The sequence below is a fragment of the Salvelinus fontinalis genome, chromosome 6 (genome assembly GCF_029448725.1).
Source record: "Salvelinus fontinalis isolate EN_2023a chromosome 6, ASM2944872v1, whole genome shotgun sequence".
Classification (NCBI taxonomy): Eukaryota; Metazoa; Chordata; class Actinopteri; order Salmoniformes; family Salmonidae; genus Salvelinus; species Salvelinus fontinalis.
In genome coordinates this window covers 75,243,183-75,259,754 of record NC_074670.1, presented here as the reverse complement: position 1 = coordinate 75,259,754, position 16,572 = coordinate 75,243,183, and the positions used below count along the sequence as shown (strand labels likewise).

General features: G+C 42.4%; 1 protein-coding gene across 3 annotated transcripts in view; it reads left to right on the top strand.

The window, feature by feature from the left end:
- Positions 1-13,697, top strand: part of LOC129858422 (glutamate receptor 3-like) — a 197,850-nt gene extending 184,153 nt beyond the window's left edge. Inside the window, exons 12-14 of one of the 3 annotated variants that reach the window (XM_055927629.1) lie at positions 8,261-8,375; positions 9,926-10,173; positions 12,398-13,697. In XM_055927629.1, coding sequence (XP_055783604.1) covers positions 8,261-8,375; positions 9,926-10,171 — 361 coding nt within the window. In that variant the 3' untranslated portion in view covers positions 10,172-10,173; positions 12,398-13,697. Of the gene's footprint in view, positions 1-8,260; positions 10,174-12,397 lie in introns of those variants that run through there. The other 2 variants (XM_055927628.1, XM_055927630.1) reach the window with 2 other exon arrangements.
- Positions 13,698-16,572: the final 2,875 nt, after the last annotated feature.

Below are 16,572 nucleotides of genomic sequence, written 5' to 3'. Positions count from 1 at the left end.
TTTATATAGGGACTATAGAGTAGAGCACCACCAGTCTGTTTCTATAGGGGCTATAGAGTAGAGCACCACCAGTCTGTTTCTATAGGGGCTATAGAGTAGAGCACTACCAGTCTGTTTCTATAGGGACTATAGAGGAGAGCACCACCAGTCTGTTTCTATAGGGGCTATAGAGTAGAGCACCACCAGTCTGTTTATATATGGACTATAGAGTAGAGCACCACCAGTCTGTTTCTATAGGGACTATAGAGTAGAGCACCACCAGTCTGTTTCTATAGGGACTATAGAGTAGAGCACCACCAGTCTGTTTCTATAGGGACTATAGAGTAGAGCACCACCAGTCTGTTTCTATAGGGGCTATAGAGTAGAGCACCACCAGTCTGTTTCTATAGGGGCTATAGAGTAGAGCACTACCAGTCTGTTTATATAGGGACTATAGAGTAGAACACCACCAGTCTGTTTCTATAGGGACTATAGAGTAGAGCACCACCAGTCTGTTTCTATAGGGGCTATAGAGTAGAGCACCACCAGTCTGTTTCTATAGGGGCTATAGAGTAGAGCACCACCAGTCTGTTTCTATAGGGACTATAGAGTAGAGCACCACCAGTCTGTTTCTATAGGGACTATAGAGTAGAGCACCACCAGTCTGTTTCTATAGGGACTATAGAGTAGAGCACCACCAGTCTGTTTCTATAGGGTCTATAGAGTAGAGCACCACCAGTCTGTTTCTATAGGGGCTATAGAGTAGAGCACCACCAGTCTGTTTCTATAGGGACTATATAGAGCACCACCAGTCTGTTTCTATAGGGACTATAGAGTAGAGCACCACCAGTCTGTTTCTATAGGGACTATATAGAGCACCACCAGTCTGTTTCTATAGGGACTATAGAGTAGAGCACCACCAGTCTGTTTCTATAGGGGATGTAGAGTAGAGCACTACCTGTCTGTTTCTATAGGGACTATAGAGTAGAGCACCACCAGTCTGTTTCTATAGGGGCTATAGAGTAGAGCACCACCAGTCTGTTTCTATAGGGACTATATAGAGCACCACCAGTCTGTTTCTATAGGGACTATAGAGTAGAGCACCACCAGTCTGTTTCTATAGGGGATGTAGAGTAGAGCACTACCAGTCTGTTTCTATAGGGACTATAGAGTAGAGCACCACCAGTCTGTTTCTGTAGGGGCTATAGAGTAGAGCACCACCAGTCTGTTTCTATAGGGACTATAGAGTAGAGCACTACCAGTCTGTTTCTATAGGGACTATAGAGTAGAGCACCACCAGTCTGTTTCTATAGGGGCTATAGAGTAGAGCACCACCAGTCTGTTTCTATAGGGACTATAGAGTAGAGCACCACCAGTCTGTTTCTATAGGGGCTATAGAGTAGAGCACCACCAGTCTGTTTCTATAGGGGCTATAGAGTAGAGCACCACCAGTCTGTTTCTATAGGGACTATATAGAGCACCACCAGTCTGTTTCTATAGGGGCTATAGAGTAGAGCACCATCAGTCTGCTTCTATAGGGGCTATAGAGTAGAGCACCACCAGTCTGTTTCTATAGGGACTATAGAGTAGAGCACTACCAGTCTGTTTCTATAGGGACTATATAGAGCACCACCAGTCTGTTTCTATAGGGGCTATATAGTAGAGCACCACCAGTCTGTTTCTATAGGGGCTATAGAGTAGAGCACCACCAGTCTGTTTCTATAGGGACTATAGTGTAGAGCACTACCAGTCTGTTTCTATAGGGACTATAGAGTAAAGCACCACCAGTCTGTTTCTATAGGGACTATATAGAGCACCACCAGTCTGTTTCTATAGAGACTATAGAGTAGAGCACCACCAGTCTGTTTCTATAGGGGCTATAGAGTAGAGCACCATCAGTCTGTTTCTATAGGGACTATAGAGTAGAGCACCACCAGTCTGTTTCTATAGGGGCTATAGAGTAGAGCACCACCAGTCTGTTTCTATAGGGGCTATAGAGTAGAGCACTACCTGTCTGTTTCTATAGGGACTATAGAGTAGAGCACCACCAGTCTGTTTCTATAGGGACTATAGATTATAGCACCGCCAGTATGTTTCTATAGGGGCTATAGAGTAGAGCACCATCAGTCTGTTTCTATAGGGACTATAGAGTAGAGCACCACCAGTCTGTTTCTATAGGGGCTATAGAGTAGAGCACCACCAGTCTGTTTCTATAGGGGCTATAGAGTAGAGCACTACCTGTCTGTTTCTATAGGGGCTATAGAGTAGAGCACTACCTGTCTGTTTCTATAGGGACTATAGAGTAGAGCACCACCAGTCTGTTTCTATAGGGACTATAGAGTAGAGCACCACCAGTCTGTTTCTATAGGGACTATAGATTATAGCACCACCAGTATGTTTCTATAGGGGCTATAGAGTAGAGCACCACCAGCCTGTTTCTATAGGGACTATAGAGTAGAGCACCATCAGTCTGTTTCTATAGGGACTATAGAGTAGAGCACCACCAGTCTGTTTCTATAGGGACTATATAGAGCACTACCTGTCTGTTTCTATAGGGGCTATAGAGTAGAGCACCACCAGTCTGTTTCTATAGGGACTATAGAGTAGAGCACCATCAGTCTGTTTCTATAGGGACTATAGAGTAGAGCACCACCAGTCTGTTTCTATAGGGACTATATAGAGCACTACCTGTCTGTTTCTATAGGGACTATAGAGTAGAGCACCACCAGTCTGTTTCTATAGGGACTATAGAGTAGAGCACCACCAGTCTGTTTCTATAGGGGATGTAGAGTAGAGCACCACCAGTCTGTTTCTATAGGGACTATATAGAGCACTACCTGTCTGTTTCTAAAGGGACTATAGAGTAGAGCACCACCAGTCTGTTTCTATAGAGGCTATAGAGTAGAGCACCACCAGTCTGTTTCTATAGGGGATGAAGAGTAGAGCACCACCAGTCTGTTTCTATAGGGACTATAGATTATAGCACCACCAGTATTTTTCTATAGGGGCTATAGAGTAGAGCACCACCAGCCTGTTTCTATAGGGACTATAGAGTAGAGCACCATCAGTCTGTTTCTATAGGGACTATAGAGTAGAGCACCACCAGTCTGTTTCTATAGGGACTATAGAGTAGAGCACCACCAGTCTGTTTCTATAGGGACTATAGAGTAGAGCACTACCAGTCTGTTTCTATAGGGGCTATAGAGTAGAGCACCACCAGTCTGTTTCTATAGGGACTATATAGAGCACCACCAGTCTGTTTCTATAGGGGCTATAGAGTAGAGCACCACCAGTCTGTTTCTATAGGGACTATAGAGTAGAGCACTACCAGTCTGTTTCTATAGGGACTATAGAGTAGAGCACCACCAGTCTGTTTCTATAGGGGCTATAGAGTAGAGCACCACCAGTCTGTTTCTATAGGGACTATAGAGTAGAGCACCACCAGTCTGTTTCTATAGGGGCTATAGAGTAGAGCACCACCAGTCTGTTTCTATAGGGGCTATAGAGTAGAGCACCACCAGTCTGTTTCTATAGGGACTATATAGAGCACCACCAGTCTGTTTCTATAGGGGCTATAGAGTAGAGCACCATCAGTCTGCTTCTATAGGGGCTATAGAGTAGAGCACCACCAGTCTGTTTCTATAGGGACTATAGAGTAGAGCACTACCAGTCTGTTTCTATAGGGACTATATAGAGCACCACCAGTCTGTTTCTATAGGGGCTATATAGTAGAGCACCACCAGTCTGTTTCTATAGGGGCTATAGAGTAGAGCACCACCAGTCTGTTTCTATAGGGACTATAGTGTAGAGCACCACCAGTCTGTTTCTATAGGGACTATATAGAGCACCACCAGTCTGTTTCTATAGAGACTATAGAGTAGAGCACCACCAGTCTGTTTCTATAGGGGCTATAGAGTAGAGCACCACCAGTATGTTTCGATAGGGACTATATAGAGCACTACCAGTCTGTTTCTATAGGGACTATAGAGTAGAGCACCACCAGTCTGTTTCTATAGGGGCTATAGAGTAGAGCACCATCAGTCTGTTTCTATAGGGACTATAGAGTAGAGCACCACCAGTCTGTTTCTATAGGGGCTATAGAGTAGAGCACCACCAGTCTGTTTCTATAGGGGCTATAGAGTAGAGCACTACCTGTCTGTTTCTATAGGGACTATAGAGTAGAGCACCACCAGTCTGTTTCTATAGGGACTATAGATTATAGCACCGCCAGTATGTTTCTATAGGGGCTATAGAGTAGAGCACCATCAGTCTGTTTCTATAGGGACTATAGAGTAGAGCACCACCAGTCTGTTTCTATAGGGGCTATAGAGTAGAGCACCACCAGTCTGTTTCTATAGGGGCTATAGAGTAGAGCACTACCTGTCTGTTTCTATAGGGGCTATAGAGTAGAGCACTACATGTCTGTTTCTATAGGGACTATAGAGTAGAGCACCACCAGTCTGTTTCTATAGGGACTATAGAGTAGAGCACCACCAGTCTGTTTCTATAGGGACTATAGATTATAGCACCACCAGTATGTTTCTATAGGGGCTATAGAGTAGAGCACCACCAGCCTGTTTCTATAGGGACTATAGAGTAGAGCACCATCAGTCTGTTTCTATAGGGACTATAGAGTAGAGCACCACCAGTCTGTTTCTATAGGGACTATATAGAGCACTACCTGTCTGTTTCTATAGGGGCTATAGAGTAGAGCACCACCAGTCTGTTTCTATAGGGACTATAGAGTAGAGCACCATCAGTCTGTTTCTATAGGGACTATAGAGTAGAGCACCACCAGTCTGTTTCTATAGGGACTATATAGAGCACTACCTGTCTGTTTCTATAGGGACTATAGAGTAGAGCACCACCAGTCTGTTTCTATAGGGACTATAGAGTAGAGCACCACCAGTCTGTTTCTATAGGGGATGTAGAGTAGAGCACCACCAGTCTGTTTCTATAGGGACTATATAGAGCACTACCTGTCTGTTTCTAAAGGGACTATAGAGTAGAGCACCACCAGTCTGTTTCTATAGAGGCTATAGAGTAGAGCACCACCAGTCTGTTTCTATAGGGGATGAAGAGTAGAGCACCACCAGTCTGTTTCTATAGGGACTATAGATTATAGCACCACCAGTATTTTTCTATAGGGGCTATAGAGTAGAGCACCACCAGCCTGTTTCTATAGGGACTATAGAGTAGAGCACCATCAGTCTGTTTCTATAGGGACTATAGAGTAGAGCACCACCAGTCTGTTTCTATAGGGACTATAGAGTAGAGCACCACCAGTCTGTTTCTATAGGGACTATAGAGTAGAGCACTACCAGTCTGTTTCTATAGGGGCTATAGAGTAGAGCACCACCAGTCTGTTTCTATAGGGACTATATAGAGCACCACCAGTCTGTTTCTATAGGGGCTATAGAGTAGAGCACCACCAGTCTGTTTCTATAGGGACTATAGTGTAGAGCACCACCAGTCTGTTTCTATAGGGACTATAGAGTAGAGCACCACCAGTCTGTTTCTATAGGGACTATATAGAGCACCACCAGTCTGTTTCTATAGAGACTATAGAGTAGAGCACCACCAGTCTGTTTCTATAGGGGCTATAGAGTAGAGCACCACCAGTATGTTTCGATAGGGACTATATAGAGCACTACCAGTCTGTTTCTATAGGGACTATAGAGTAGAGCACCACCAGTCTGTTTCTATAGGGGCTATAGAGTAGAGCACCATCAGTCTGTTTCTATAGGGACTATAGAGTAGAGCACCACCAGTCTGTTTCTATAGGCGCTATAGAGTAGAGCACCACCAGTCTGTTTCTATAGGGACTATATAGAGCACTACCTGTCTGTTTCTATAGGGGCTATAGAGTAGAGCACCACCAGTCTGTTTCTATAGGGACTATAGAGTAGAGCACCATCAGTCTGTTTCTATAGGGACTATAGAGTAGAGCACCACCAGTCTGTTTCTATAGGGACTATATAGAGCACTACCTGTCTGTTTCTATAGGGACTATAGAGTAGAGCACCACCAGTCTGTTTCTATAGGGACTATAGAGTAGAGCACCACCAGTCTGTTTCTATAGGGGATGTAGAGTAGAGCACCACCAGTCTGTTTCTATAGGGACTATATAGAGCACTACCTGTCTGTTTCTAAAGGGACTATAGAGTAGAGCACCACCAGTCTGTTTCTATAGAGGCTATAGAGTAGAGCACCACCAGTCTGTTTCTATAGGGGATGAAGAGTAGAGCACCACCAGTCTGTTTCTATAGGGACTATAGATTATAGCACCACCAGTATTTTTCTATAGGGGCTAGAGAGTAGAGCACCACCAGCCTGTTTCTATAGGGACTATAGAGTAGAGCACCATCAGTCTGTTTCTATAGGGACTATAGAGTAGAGCACCACCAGTCTGTTTCTATAGGGACTATAGAGTAGAGCACCACCAGTCTGTTTCTATAGGGACTATAGAGTAGAGCACTACCAGTCTGTTTCTATAGGGGCTATAGAGTAGAGCACCACCAGTCTGTTTCTATAGGGACTATATAGAGCACCACCAGTCTGTTTCTATAGGGGCTATAGAGTAGAGCACCACCAGTCTGTTTCTATAGGGACTATAGTGTAGAGCACCACCAGTCTGTTTCTATAGGGACTATAGAGTAGAGCACCACCAGTCTGTTTCTATAGGGACTATATAGAGCACCACCAGTCTGTTTCTATAGAGACTATAGAGTAGAGCACCACCAGTCTGTTTCTATAGGGGCTATAGAGTAGAGCACCACCAGTATGTTTCGATAGGGACTATATAGAGCACTACCAGTCTGTTTCTATAGGGACTATAGAGTAGAGCACCACCAGTCTGTTTCTATAGGGGCTATAGAGTAGAGCACCATCAGTCTGTTTCTATAGGGACTATAGAGTAGAGCACCACCAGTCTGTTTCTATAGGCGCTATAGAGTAGAGCACCACCAGTCTGTTTCTATAGGGGCTATAGAGTAGAGCACTACCTGTCTGTTTCTATAGGGACTATAGAGTAGAGCACCACCAGTCTGTTTCTGAAAGGACTATAGATTATAGCACCACCAGTATGTTTCTATAGGGGCTATAGAGTAGAGCACCACCAGCCTGTTTCTATAGGGACTATAGAGTAGAGCACCATCAGTCTGTTTCTATAGGGACTATAGAGTAGAGCACCACCAGTCTGTTTCTATAGGGACTATAGAGTAGAGCACTACCAGTCTGTTTCTATAGGGACTATATTGAGCACTACCAGTCTGTTTCTATAGCGACTATATAGAGCACCACATGAACAATCTTCCTTATTCTGCATCATTAGTTAATTGTTCACTCCACACATAGCATCATAGCATCATAGCATCATATCATCATAACTTCATTTAAAATATATACATTTTGGAATATGCACAGTTAAAGGCACTATGTCAGTTGTAAGGCAGTGAGAATTTCTTAAATAAATGTTGCCAATTACTTATCAGGTTCTTCTTATGAAACCATATTACAGAGAGAAACCACATGTATTATTCCCCTGATGTGTCAAAGCTGAGCTTAAACACCGGTAATAAAACTGTAGCTTGGTTCTGTTGACAGTAATCCCCCTTCTAAGCGGATATAGTAAAGCCTACATCCAAAACGGTTTCTCCACCAAGAAATAACACACGTTCTTATAAAAAGGTTAATGTGAAACACCTTTTGCTTTATTCAGTATTTTAATGCTGACTTTCATGTCAAAATACATGACATTATTAGTGTCCCAAGATTCAAAGTTGATGTTGTCTTTGCAACCAAATCTCAGAGCCACCTTGTTATGTTGCAGTAGGAGGTGTCCAAGCCTCTGCTTCTACCGGCGGGGAAGATATCAGGTCAACAGTTGTCTTGTAGTCCTTTACTGCTACTGTTAGTCAAGAGAAGGTTCTAGTTGGATCAAACTTGTTAAATGCTGGTCAGAAAGCTACCCTGCTGTGCCCACAAACAAATACCTTCCTCAGCGTTAGATAATCTCAGACCAGCGGAGTGTACAGTCAGTACATGCTCGTCCTGTTACCAGCGTCTGCCGATTACTCGAAGCGATAGGAGCAGGCCCTGGCCCTAGACTAGGGCAGGTCAATGACGACAAGGTAATAGACTAGAATGCCTGTTCTCTGTGATGTAACAATGGCCAGGAGTCCTGCTCGATCGCTTTGTTATGACGTAATGTAAGCTATGAAGTTATGAATAACATAAAATAACATAATATGATGTTATTTATGTTATTTCCCACGTGAAGAACTCCTGTAAACCTTGCCGTATTGAAACTCAGTGAACAAGGCATCTTAGACAAGCTGAAAAACAAATGGTGGTACGATAAGGGTGAATGTGGAACCAAGGACTCTGGAAGTAAGGTCAGTCGCTGCAGGTCTACTGTGCTGATTCCCAGTGTTCATATGAACAAATACTCAACTATACTGAAACATCTACATTAGCTATACTGTCTATCCCTTTACCTCGTAGTATGTTATTTATTCATACAAACAACATTCTGCCACATACATGTAACAAAAATGGAGAAGTGGCTCCAATCCATCATGCACTATTTCCCCAATTCTAATCACATCCCAAAAATATTTTGTCATTTTTTGGGGGGGCTAATGTTAATGTTAAAGTCATTTTTATAGAAATAGGTAATTACTTTTTTCCCCCACACAAACTGTAATGGTAAATTACATTAGGATATGCTTGGGGAAATTGTAAATTGTGTAAAATAATCAAACACCATCATTGAATAGTTGTTGACTAGCTGTTGACATGAAGTGCTATTTTTTCTCATTTTCACACTTTACATTCATGATATTCTTACCATTATGCTGCTGTTTCTATTTACTAAAACTTTTAATTAAAATTTGATTTATCTGTGTTGTTACTAGGTTGCATGGAAATGTTTCTATTGGGTTCTTTAGCTTCCTGTGGTGGGGGGAACAAACAAAGTCTTCTTGTTGTGAGCAACTGCTTCCAATTAACTTCAGTAAGATGTTACAGCACCGTGGGGTGTTTTTCAGGGTTTTGTCTGAGCGAGGAGTTGCAATGAAGAGATCTTGTTGTTTCCAATCCACATGAAGTCTAAGAATGTAATAAACCTCTTTTTTTAACCCTCTGAGACCTAGTCAGGCTAATGAACTAACAGATCACTGTCTGTAGCCTCGACGGCGTAGCTATACATTTTCCACAGATATAGACTCTCAGTCAAACCTCAAAGGGTTAAAGTGCAAATGGTAAAACTCTCATGAACAAATGTTCAATTAACATGTTTGGGAAGTAAGCAGCAGCAAAATGATTTGATTCCGTTCTGAAAATGGCTTCTGGTATTTTTTTGATGTCAGAGAGATTTGACTACACAGTATCACAGTTTACCAAGACATTTTATTATTTTCAGGACAGGGCTTGAAATGTTGACCTGTGAGTTACTGACCGCAGCTTCCTTATATGGAAGAAGACCTGTAGAATAGGGGAAGCTCTACATTCACCTAGATCAAACTAAAGCGGTGACTCGTCTCTCCTTCATTGGAGAGTGGTCTGACTATGGTGTTCAGATGTTCCTCACAACTTCTTGGACCACTATAGGAAAACCAGTCCAATCTGGACCTCTTCTAGAGTCAACCTCAGCCATCCTTTACTTTGTCAACCTTCTGTTGCTATTAGCCTCTGGTCTGTAGTATGATCTGCCATTGGTAGCATCAGACATGTTTCAGTGTCAGAGAGAGAGTTTGTAGAAGGGGTCTGATAATAGACTATCCATGTGAGTTCTAAGTGTTAGGTATTTTACTGTTATAAGACTGTAAGGATCAGTTGGAGGCCTGTCGTTACTGTGCTTTAGAGCCATACTGGTAGGCTGCACTGTTCTCTACAGAACTCTCTCCACCGCAAACCCTCTAACGATGTTCTTCACCTTCCCCAGGACAAGACAAGTGCTCTCAGCCTGAGCAATGTGGCTGGAGTCTTCTATATTCTGGTTGGAGGGCTGGGGCTGGCCATGATGGTGGCTCTGATTGAGTTCTGTTACAAATCGCGTGCAGAAACCAAACGGCTCAAACTAGCAAAGAATGCTGAGAAATTGAAGCCAGCTCCCCCGACCAACCCCCAGAACTTTGCCACGTACAGAGAAGGCTACAACGTGTATGGGACAGAGAGCGTTAAGATCTAAGGGTAATGCCAACGCTGCTCTCTTCCTGATTCTCTCTCTGTGACATCTGAATCATTTCGTTTCTCCTGGTGGTGTCGTTGATTGAATGATCCATTTGTTTGTGTTCTTGTCAAGCTGTTGGTGTGATTTCGTAACACTTTATCACTCTTGACTTGGACATTCCCACGACAGACAACCCAACATTACATTTACAATTCCCGAACACTGTTACAGACTTGACATTGCTATATACTGTGTATGACTACAGGTAAATCCTTTTGCTGGCCGCCTAAGGTTTTTTTGGGGTCTAATAGTAATACTAATACTAATATTTCTTTACACTGTCAAGATGGGGGCCTCTAAAATATTTTTAAAATTCAGCCGCCCCAACAGGCCGGCCTTGCCCCCTTCCACACCCCCTTCCTCACCCCCTTCCTCACCCCCTTCCACACCCCCTTCCTCACCCCCTGCCTCGCCCCCTGCCTCACCCCCTGCCTCACCCCCTGCCTCACCCCCTGCCTCGCCCCCTTCCTCACCCCCTTCCTCACCCCCTGCCTCGCCCACCACCTAAGCCCCTTTTTTTATCCAGAAAAAAACCCGCACTATTCTGTTCTTGACACCACAAACAATTAATTGAAATCAGCATTACATTTTTTTTGAGTAACCCATCCAAAAACATTGAAACACTCCCTCTTTATCTCGTAAACACTCCCTCTTTATCTCGTAAACACTCCCTCTTTATCTCGTAAACATTCACACTTTATCTCGTAAACACTACCTCTTTATCTCGTAAACACTCCCTCTTTATCTCGTAAACACTCCCTCTTTATCTCGTAAACACTCCCTCTTTATCTCGTAAACACTCCCTCTTTATCTCGTAAACACTCCCTCTTTATCTCGCAAACACTCCCTCTTTATCTCGTAAACACTCCCTCTTTATCTCGTAAACTCTCCCTCTATCTCGTAAACACTCCCTCTTTATCTCGTAAACACTCCCTCTTTATCTCGTAAACACTCCCTCTTTATCTCGTAAACACTCCCTCTTTATCTCGTAAACATTCACACTTTATCTCGTAAACACTACCTCTTTATCTCGTAAACACTCCCTCTTTATCTCGTAAACACTCCCTCTTTATCTCGTAAACACTCCCTCTTTATCTCGTAAACACTCCCTCTTTATCTCGTAAACACTCCCTCTTTATCTCGTAAACACTCCCTCTTTATCTCGCAAACACTCCCTCTTTATCTCGTAAACACTCCCTCTTTATCTCGTAAACTCTCCCTCTATCTCGTAAACACTCCCTCTTTATCTCGTAAACACTCCCTCTTTATCTCGTAAACACTCCCTCTTTATCTCGTAAACACTCCTTCTTTATCTCGTAAACACTCCCTCTTTATCTCGTAAACACTCCCTCTTTATCTCGTAAACACTCCCTCTTTATCTCGTAAACACTCCTTCTTTATCTCGTAAACACTCCCTCTTTATCTCGTAAACACTCCCTCTTTATCTCGTAAACACTCCCTCTTTATCTCGTAAACACTCACACTTTATCTCGTAAACACTCACACTTTATTTCGTAAACACTCCCTCTTTATCTCGTAAACACTCCCTCTTTATCTCGTAAACACTCCCTCTTTATCTCGTAAACACTCCCTCTTTATCCCGTAAACACTCCCTCTTTATCTCGTAAACACTCCCTCTTTATCTCGTAAACACTCCCTCTTTATCTCGTAAACACTCCCTCTTTATCCCGTAAACACTCCCTCTTTATCTCGTAAACACTCCCTCTTTATCTCGCAAACACTCCCTCTTTATCTCGTAAACACTCCCTCTTTATCTCGTAAACACTCCCTCTTTATCTCTTAAACACTCCCTCTTTATCTTGAATGTTTCAGTTTTCTCAGTAGAATGTTCTAGCGGCATCTGCTAATCGTTAATAGCTAAGCTAATGTCCCAAGTAATACTGGCACACATCATGACTCAACCGTTCCAACCTAATGATACATCTCATCTCATCCACCATTTAACAGACCTATCACCCATGTGTCACTGTGTGAGAATTTCAAATTGCATTTCATTGATTCCTCACGTCCTCTCGCCTCAAAACTCATCGAATGAGAAGGTCAGAGGGGAGGGACCACTGACTTCTCATCCAATTGGTTTTGAGACGGAGGCAAGGAGAGAGGACGCGAGGAATCAAGTAAATGCAATTGATATTATCCCTGTACTTCCTTCCTGTAAAACAGGTATCGGGCGCTTCAGCTAGACCAGGTACGGTACCCCTCACCAACGACTGTGCCCACTGACCCCATAATGAAACGACATGATCCCGTCGGGATGGGGGTTTCCTCAACTGCAGCTAAATCCTCTCCTGGCGGCAAATGGCGACGATAATCTGCAATGAAGACATGACAGGACTGGTGACGTGAAGAACTTAAATCGGTTTACTCCAGTGCCTTATGTATGAAACACTCAGAGACTCACAGAATTATTAGAACAATGCAACTAATCACAACTCACAAACACACAAACAACTAAACAACTAAACAGACAAACAGAAAGACAGGATTGTTTGATGTATTTGAGATGCTGTAACGAACTAAGAAGACAAAAGAGAGAGAGATACCTAAAGCCATCACTTGCACCCCAAGCACATTTCCAAGTGCCCGTACAGAAAATGAATACGATACTACAGATGATAAATTGTTTTTTTCTGCTAAGGGAATTTAATCAGATCATCCTAATTATTCTTGCAGGCCAGGTTTTTACTGGTTAAATGTGTTTTAAAATACGTTTATTGTAGGCACTGTACAGTAAGTCACTTATTATTAGACAATAGCTTGTTATATTGCTGTGACCTTGGAATTGTTTTGAACGATGAATCAATTGGTTAAAAATGCTGGAGCAAAAATTATATTGTATTGTTGTTGTCCACGACTCTGAGACCAGGCACTGGTAGTGCATCTGAAATGGCCCCCTATGCCCTATGTAGTGCACTACTTCTGACTAGAGCCTCTGGTCAAAAGTAGTGCACTATATAGGGAATAGAATGTCATTCTGGACGTACACACAGGGGACTCTTGAAAGAGATGAATGTGAGATGCAGCATTTGGCTTTACACAACTTAAAACAGACCATCTCACAATCCCAATATACTGCCAACAGGGTTAATTAAAGAGTGCAGAGGACTGTCTGAGCAGGTTTCATAGTTGAGTACCTCTCCCAGTGTGTTTTATGGTGTGTAGAATATGAAGAGAAAACTAACTCACACGGTGTCGCTCCAAAATAGGCTGCTTGTAACTGGATGTTCATGTAACCTAAAATCATTCAAGTCTTCTGTACAAGCAACTAAAACCAAACCAAATGGGACATTCAAAAGTAGATGAACTGCAATTTAAACAGTAATGGCTTTTTAGCGGTAGTATTATGGATGACCTTGGTATTTAAAGAATCAGCTGTGGATTGATGATCTGCTTTCCATTTTAATTTCATTATAGTGTTTGGTGAATTTACTTAGTTCATGAAATAAATGAATCATATAAATAATTACAATGAGACCATGGATTTCTACAAGGCACTTATGCTTACTACATTTCCCGTTTCTGTTCAAAAGACTGTGATTCCATAGGATTTAGGAAGACATTTAATCACCTAAAACCGTGGAAAGATAGTTTAACATACAAAAAAAAATAAAAATCTTAAAAAGGGAAGGCAAGAAATAGGAAATAAACATGTGTAAAGAAAGAGACGTGTACATTTATTTAAATGTGATTTATTTATTAAGGCTACACGAGAAAGGAGTGATTGGTTTCCCAATTTTTCTAAGAAATTGCATGTAAAATACGTAGTTACTTATTACAAGCTCTTCTAACTTACATCAGATTCTACAGTAGAAATACAACCAAGGTTATTCTTTAGTGAGTTTATTTTATTTTGTAAGTTCACTTCACACAGAGAGACTTGCCAAGCAGCTTAGCGACTACTACAAAAGAGTCCAAATCTGCATGTGTGTATATCATTAATGATCTTCATTAGTGAGGAGCTGTACAGAGAATTTTCATAAATTTTGTAAATAAACCTGTATAGAAAAAAAACATGTTTCTGTGCTTTTAATTGTATGAACGTGTGTTTACCTGCACAGCGTAGATTATTCACACGCACGCACGCACGCACGCACGCACGCACGCACGCACACACACACACACACACACACACACACACACACACACACACACACACACACACACACACACACACACACACACACACACACACACACACACACACACACACACACACACACACACACACACACACACACACACACACACACACACACACACACACACACACACACACACACACACACACACACACACACACACACAGCAATGCCTTCAGTTATCACTCCAAGAATGTGTAAGCTATGCATCTATCGTTTCATCTGAAAGGAGATGGCCTGTTTTGCAACATGCTGTACAAGCCACATGTGACCTACAGTACCAGTCAAAAGTTCACACCTACTCATTAAAGGGTTTTTCTTTATTTGGACTATTTTCCACATTGTAGAATAATAGTGAAGACATCCAAACTATGAAATAACACATATGGAGTCAAGTAACAATCAAATCAAAATATATTTTCTATTTTAGGTTCTTCAAAGTAGCCACCCTTTGCCTTGATGACAGCTTTGCACACTCTTGGCATTCTTTCCACCGGAAAGGAAGACCCAGAGGTACCTCTGCTGCAGAGGATAAGGTCATTAGAGTTACCTCTGCTGCAGAGGATAAGTTCATTAGAGGTACCTCTGCTGCAGAGGATAAGGTCATTAGAGTTACCTCTGCTGCAGAGGATAAGTTCATTAGTTACCTCTGCTGCAGAGGATAAGTTCATTAGAGTTACCTCTGCTGCAGAGGATAAGTTCATTAGAGTTACCTCTGCTGCAGAGGATAAGTTCATCAGAGTTACCTCTGCTGCAGAGGATAAGTTCATTAGAGTTACCTCTGCTGCAGAGGATTAGTTCATTAGTTACCTCTGCTGCAGAGGATAAGTTCATTAGAGTTACCTCTGCTGCAGAGGATTAGTTCATTAGTTACCTCTGCTGCAGAGGATAAGTTCATTAGAGTTACCTCTGCTGCAGAGGATAAGTTCATTAGAGTTACTTCTGCTGCAGAGGATAAGTTCATTAGAGTTACCAGCCTCAGAAATTGCAGCCCAAATAAATGCATCACAGAGTTGAAGTAACAGACTCATGTCAACTGTTCAGACGAGACTGCATGAATCAGACCTTCATGGTCGAATTGCTGCAAAGAAACATCTACTAAAGGACACCAATAAGAAGAAGAGACTTGCTTGGGCCAAGAAACACAACCAATGGACATTAGACCGGTGGAAATCTGTCCTTTGGTCTGATGAGTCCAAATGTGAGATTTTTGTTTCCAACCGCCGTGTCTTTGTGAGACGCAGAGTAGGTGAAAGGATGATATCTGCATGTGTGGTTCAAGGCACACTTAACCAGCATGGCTACCACAGCATTCTGCATCGATACCCCATCCCATTTGGTTTGGGCTTAGTGGGAATATCATTTGTTTTTCACAAGGACAATGACCCAACACACCTCCAGGCTGTGTAAGGGATATTTGAGCAAAACGGAGAGTGATGGAGTGCTGCATCACATGACCTGGCCACCACAATCCCCCGACCTCAACCCAACTGACATGGTTTGGGATGAGTTGGACCGCAGAGTGAAGGAATAGTAGCCAACAAGTGCTCAGCATATGTGGGAACTCCTTCAAGAATGTTGGAAAAGCATTCCAGGTGAAGCTGGTTGAGAGAATGCCAAGAGTGTGCAAAGCTGTCATCAAGGCAAAGGGTGGCTTTGAAGAATATAAAATATATTTTGATTTGTTTAACACCTTTTTGCCTACTACATGATTCCATATGTGTTATTTCATAGTTGTGATGTCGTCGCTATTATTCTACAATGTAGAAAATAGTACAAATAAAGAAAAACACTTTAATGAGTAGGTGTGTCCAAACGTTTGACTGGTACTGTATATAACTCAGTTCCAGTACCTTCTGAAAAACAGGATGAGAAAAAGTTGTTTTATTTAATGGCTGGTTATTGAGCAGTTAGATAGTGTGAGGGTCAGGCCTGGATCAATATTTCTACAGAACATCTGCTGCCTCCGATCGTCTCCCATTTAAATTGATTGAGAGTCTCATTGACGTCTTCATTGGCCATCTGAACACTCTTTTCGCTCCCTCTCTCCCTCTCTCTCTTTCTTTCTCTGTGTCTTCATGAGAAGATACATCTCTTTGTGACAATAATCAATAATGTGTCATTATAACCTGAGGAAACCATTTCAAACCCAGAGCACATGAACCTACAATGGCAAGACAGTGATCACACATGGCAGCC